This window comes from Electrophorus electricus, chromosome 16 (assembly GCF_013358815.1).
Source record: "Electrophorus electricus isolate fEleEle1 chromosome 16, fEleEle1.pri, whole genome shotgun sequence".
NCBI lineage: Eukaryota > Metazoa > Chordata > Actinopteri > Gymnotiformes > Gymnotidae > Electrophorus > Electrophorus electricus.
In genome coordinates, this window is record NC_049550.1 from 16,386,184 (window position 1) to 16,392,660 (window position 6,477).

General features: G+C 39.1%; 1 protein-coding gene and 1 long non-coding RNA gene across 2 annotated transcripts; both read left to right on the top strand.

Annotated features, from left to right (window-relative positions):
- The first annotated feature begins 603 nt into the window (after window positions 1–603).
- LOC118242724 (CMRF35-like molecule 6) lies at window positions 604–4,167 on the top strand. The gene is made up of 3 exons (XM_035535041.1): window positions 604–661; window positions 2,763–2,876; window positions 3,531–4,167. The coding sequence occupies exons 1-3, from the start codon at window positions 622–624 to the stop codon at window positions 3,878–3,880; spliced, it is 504 nt and encodes a 167-aa protein (XP_035390934.1). The 5' UTR covers window positions 604–621; the 3' UTR covers window positions 3,881–4,167.
- A 636-nt stretch (window positions 4,168–4,803) lies between these two features.
- On the top strand, window positions 4,804–6,029 carry LOC118242758. The gene is made up of 3 exons (XR_004777017.1): window positions 4,804–4,892; window positions 5,327–5,373; window positions 5,885–6,029. It is a non-coding gene; the product is annotated as an uncharacterized LOC118242758 (long non-coding RNA).
- Window positions 6,030–6,477: the final 448 nt, after the last annotated feature.

The window sequence follows — 6,477 nt, forward strand, 5'->3', positions numbered from 1 at the left end:
TCAGAGGCCCAACAATGTCAGGGCTTGAACCAGCAACCTTAAGTACCTTAACCAGAAAGCTACCACTGAGGTCTCTCACCCAGCAGCAGGGGGCAGAGTGCCAGGCACTGTCTACAGGGCTGAAACTACTGTTTGAACAGCATCCACTAACAGCCTATGATCACTTAGACTTAGCATCATATAGTCAAATAAGACACTAGATTAATGTAAACATGTTGGTGTGGAACAAACCATCATTTCTATGATTAAAACTGTTATTGGTTAAAATGGGGGATGAGGCCAAGTCCCCTTGACTGTCGAGCTGGGAGAGAGAGAGAGAGAGAGAGAGAGAGAGAGAGAGAGAGAGAGAGAGAGAGAGAGAGAGAGAGAGAGAGAGAGAGAAAGTAGTGTTAGATGCATGTTTCTCTGTCCATAGTAGGAGGCTTAAGGCCATTCTATTTTCAATGCCCTCAAAAATAGAAATGAGGGTTTTTTTTTTTCATATGAGTTAAGTCATAAGAAGATGGACAGAGTTAATAAGCCCAGATACAGGGGCAGGGACCTACATAGACAGACACACACAATCTCTAACTCACATCTAATCTAGGAGTTGGAGGCAGTAAACATAAAGCTGAACTCAAAATGAAGACTCTTCTCATCTTCACACTGCATCTGATCTCAGGTATGAAAATCAATCTTTAATCATTATTCTCAGCAGGGTCAAATATAGTCTTTGTTTAGATGGACACTTTTGGTGAACTTTTAGATCTCGCCATGAAGTCGCCATGAAGTGCAAAAATGAGACTTAAAGACTTAGCACAAACTCAAAGATAGTTTGACTGGCAGTTCATTGCCACCGTGTGATGCCTGAATCAAAAATGCATTTTGTAATGTGTAAAATAGGATAACTCCGCCATTGTAGGATACTCTGCCAAAATAGGATAACTCCGCCGGAGTAGGAGGGGGGTTAGGCGCCGGGCCAGCAACCCGGCCCTGTAAAAACTTCTACCGCTACGGAAACGTGAATATTCTAAACAATCCCATCAGCAAAGAGGACCTGGCTCTAACTTGATGATGGTGCTGGAACAAACCCGTGAGGGTGTCCAACGCCCGATGCAGACCGGAACCTTCGATGCAAAATGATTTCCAAATTAGGCAACTGGAATGTTAGAACTCTCTGCGAATGTAACTGAATATGTGGGAGGCGCCATGAAGTGCAAAGATGAGACCTAAAGGGTTAACACAAACTCAAAGATAGTTTGACTAGCAGTTCATTGCCACTGTGTGTTGACTGCATTTTGAAATGTGTAAAACAGGAAGATCAGAGGCCTCACTGTGGAAGTCAATAAAAGGTATCAGTGTGGAGCTGATGTATACTCGTAGTCACATTTGTTCTAAAGTGAAGCACACATTTAAATTATAACCAGCATATTACTAAATAAAACTTAAATGGGAAGATCCTCTAGCCTTTCACCTTCTTAGAAATACGATATTGGCATGTTGCCAAACACCAGCAGCAGTTGGAGCTCACTCCCTCTTGATAGCTGTGAGTAACATCTACAGGAAAGAGCAATCCTTGTGTTAGCAACAACAGATGCATGGCTGACACTACAGCAGTACAGTTTCTGAAGATGAAGCAATAGAACAGTGACAGAATTAATTTTAAATATGGGTAACCACAAAGACCTCATAGAAATATATATATATATATATATATATATATATATATATATATATATATATATATATATATATTTATTTATTTATTATTATTATTTATTTTTTTTTACTTTTACTTGGAAGTCTCTGAGTCACTGGAGTTTCTGAGCCACAGAAGTCCTGAGTGTCCTTATGACAGTGTGACTGTAAGGGTTGGCATCAGGCACACTACTAATCAGGCTTGATGCCCAACAGCTGGGGTAGATCTATATAAGCCCAGTGACACAGTCACTCAGTGTTGGGTCTTTGCTAAAGTTTTGATCCAAGCTCCTAGCTGGTAACTCTGGGTATTGAGGTCTGTGAGCCCTTGTGCTACACCTCTCTTCTGCGCTGTGAGGTTGTCTGTGTTTTTACACGTCCCCTCCCTTCTCCAGTTTTCCCCTCTCGAGTCTGGTTCTCTCCCAAGGCTCCCCTTAGCCATTAATGTTCTTCCCTCTTTTCTGTTTTTGTTTGGGAAGTTTCAGAGTTTGGTTTTCCCCAGTGCATCGGGGCTGCCATTCTTTCTGTAGCATCCTTTGTTTTCCCTTTTCCACGCTCAGCATGGTGTTCAGTTTTGCTCCTGTTTTGTCATCCTCCATTCCTGTGAAGTGCGATATATACGCGCAGGTTGTTTTAGTCTAGCGGGAGCTTGTTTGTTTGCAACAAAGTGGTCGGGGTTAGATTCCCTACTGTTGTTTTTTTTTTACTTCTCTTGTTTTACCTGTTCTAAGATCTAACTGTTTTGCACACGGGCCCACCTTCATTAAAGTGTGGTAACTCACCCAGCAGTGTCAGGGTCATCACCTCTCTGTCCTGGGTTTGAGCCCCATTACAGTGACATTGTATTCATCCCATTTAAGATGACACCCCTCAAACACATGTTACAGTACTGATGATCAGTGGCATAATGGTGTTATAACTGATAACATCTCCCAGGGAATTTCATACAGTGACATACAGAAGGTGCAGAACAAATCAAACCAAGACTAAAACACAGCTGAGAAAAAGGGAAGGATGAATTGAAACAAAATGATCAACTTCAATATGAAGCCATTGCTTACATGGATGTTTGTCATGTCTTTCAGATACAGGAGAGTCCAAGGATGTGGAGTCTATATCAGTGACTGCATGTGGAGGAGGAAGAGTCACCATCAAGTGCAAATATGAGGATGAATACAAAACCAAACTGAAATCTTTCTGTAAGAATGTAACAGATCAGTCATGTTTAGATCAAATAACAACAAATCCAAACAGTACGTGGACTCATAAAGACAGATTCTCAATTCATGATAATAGAAGTGCAGGATTCTTCAGTGTGTTTATCAGAGAGCTGAGTGTAAATGACACTGGAACATACCAGTGTGCTCTTAATGTATCTGATCAACTGAACACCTACACTGAAGTGAAGCTCAATGTAACAGCAGGTTAGTAGCATGTAACATATAGTTTAGCCAAAAACGCTTTCAAAGAGAATAACCTAACTTCTCCAAACTGCACTTTTCTTCTGGATAAGAGCGTGTGTTAAAAGCCAAAAATGTAAATGTACAGTGGTTAAGCTAAACTTGATATTTTCATGGGTTTGTAGCTGTAAGGGAAGTGTGTCTGAAGTAGATCTGATCTCTGAATCAGATCATTGTTCTATGAATTCCTTAACCAGTCATCATCATGTCAGTCAGGTTAATACCAATATAAAAAAAAGTGTCACATTTCCTTTTTTATTATGATTATAATATTAATATTATTATTATTATTATTATTATTATTATTATAGCATTACTTTTTTATTAGGATGGTAAGTTCTAGAATAGAAATATTAAACATTGTTAATAAATGCAAATGTTTTGATCTGATAGGTCTGCACTATGGAAATCCCATCAATAAGACCTGCTATCTAGGAGGAAGTGTGAACATCAGCTGCAAATACCCAGAATCCCACAAGAATGAACCCAAGTTTTTCTGCAAGAGAGTGAACACTGCTGTCTGTTCTGATAAAACATTTGTTAATAAAACAGAGATACATATAACTAAGGGAAACATATCACTGTATGATGACAGAGAAAAGCAAATCCTGACTGTGACTATTAGATATGTAACAGTGCAGGACTCTGGTACATACTGGTGTGGAGCTACATCAAACTGGAAATCGAATCATGGATACCGGATTTATAGTATACAGATCTATCTGAGAGTTACAGTTGAGTAGATAACATGACCTGTGTAATATTTGTTGTTTTCACAATATAGAGGAAATCATGTTTAATTGTTCATGCTAAACCTGTCTAATATGTTTCTAATCTTGAGGTATGCAAGGCTGTAAAGTCTAGTGTCTGTAGGTAGTTGTCAGCAGTTTGTTCACTGCTCCTGTCTGACCCGGGTGTCTGATCAGCAATTAATTCTCTCTAAATGAGAAGAGTCTGAATTAGAAGTTGACCATTAGTATCCATCTAATTTATTCTGCTATATGTATCTTCACTTAACGGTATTCAGCATGTCAAAGCAAATGTGATGTGCATTAAACACATTTATAAGTGTACGAGTCAAATGAACCACATATTTCATTACACGTTCAGAAATCTGTTAAAACACACATAGCCTTTTACTTTAGTAATCTTTAAGCTTTAAAGTGCTTGTCCAGAAATACAACCACGAACACCTCCATCATTTACAACCACAGAGTATATAAGCAACTCCATGCACAACATCTGAAGCAACTGTCACATTCTCTTCTACAGCAAATCCATTAAAATATGTTACAGATGCACTGGACACATGTCACTGTCCACAGTCTATACCAATAATAACATGGACTCAGATTATCTGTCACTCCTGTGTTTATTTTTCTATTTATCCAGAGATTCCCGTTTCAACCTCATCATCACATTCATCCTCATGCATCAGTCCACAGTTCACCACACCAACCACATTCTCAGGATCTAAACACACATCAGCTTCCTCTCCTGGTACAGGTGCTGACACACTGTATCAGGACTGTACAGCATGGAGTGAAACTACTCACATACTGTCAGCTTCATCAGACACTTCTGAATGATCAGGATAAAGGTTAAATGTGATTGGTTCACTGATTATGACTGTTTCCTCTCCAGGATTTCCATCTTCCACTGTGATCAGTGTTGTGTGTGTGATTCTGGTGCTGCTTCTGATGGGAACCTCATTTCTCACAGTGACTCTCAGAAAGAGAAGCAGAAAGGAGCAGGGTATCACACACACACACACACACACACACACACACACACACACACACACACAAACCTTTCAAAAATGATCACACAAAGCAATACTTATTAATCAACATGAGGATAACACATTCGGATTTGTATGTCCAGATGGGAGTGCAGCATTTATCTGTGCTGTAAGCATTGTAGATTAAACACATTTATTAGTTATGAACAGAACTCATTATACCCCAGAGCTGCCTGCTGCTGCCCTCTGCTGGCTAGAAATTGACATGAACAAGCTCTTTTAAAATATGGAATAAAGACAATAAACTAAAGCTTATTTATTCCACTGTTTATCTGCATTTGGATAGTATCTACAGTTTAAGTGCTTAATGTGAACAATAACATGTATGCATGTAACATTTTATTATTTAATTTATTCATTTGTGATTAATTCCTTAATTCCTTCTCAGCATCGTCCAAAGGCCAGTCCGTCCAAGACTCCTCACACAGCCATGGGGTGAGTCATGACTGTGGGTCATAATAGGCCTACACCTGTAATAGAATTACAATGCCTTTTCTAGCACAGTCACAAAGAGGCCTGATGTGTGTGAGCATGATTACATACAGGCTACAAGAAATCTTAAAGCTGCATCTCTTTATTATTTAAATAAAAAATAATAATAAACAGATTTAGCTTTAAGATTTCAGACAAACATAAAAATGTAAAAATTTTAAAAAAGAAAGGAAAACAACAGTTCCTCCAAATGTGTCTCCAGTCCAGTTTCTAGTGCATTTCTCATGACAGTGCCTGTTGCTCCCTTATATTGTATTTATACCTGCTACTTCTGACACCACACGGTGTTCAAACTGGGCAAAGCAAGGAAACTACAGACACTAGTGACCTTACTATGGCTCCAAAAATGAATTTTCATACCTCACATGAATTAAAAAAACTAAAAGACAAAAAAAATCAATATCATAGTTTAAGTTCAAGTTCACAAAATAACCTTTTTTCTTATTTCTTTGAGGTTTGACTTTCTGTCTGTGGCTATGGGGATATTAAAGACATCAGAAGCCATTCTGTCTCAGACACTGGAGCTCCTACAGTCTACTCTAATGATTGTCTACTCACAAATCCCTCTGATCCCTCGCAAACTGTTTATGCAAATGTGCAGTTACCCACAAACCCCTCTGATCTCTCCCAAACTGTTTATGCAAATGCACATTTACACACAAACCAGTTAGAGCCCTCCCAAACTGTTTATGCAAATGTTCAGTTACCCACAAACCCCTGTGATGCTCCATGTACTGTTGACACTACTGCACAGTACCATTAAACTCTCCTGATAAGGACATTTATTTCAAGGCTCAATTGCCCACATTTCTCTCTGATTCATTGGTGTATGACACTCAGCAGTTTGAAACCTAATTGCAGTAACTGTAGGCAGCATTCTGAGGCAGGAAGGCAGTAAGTCTGAACTGAAATTTGCATAACATGTTGCCGGCTAAGGTTCCTCCATGGAACCGAGTTTGGAAGGCAAAATTGATGTATCCTCTGCTGCCCAACATCTCTCATAATTCTGTGTGTCACTGCTGATTCGTCAAGAGGAAAAACATGTTA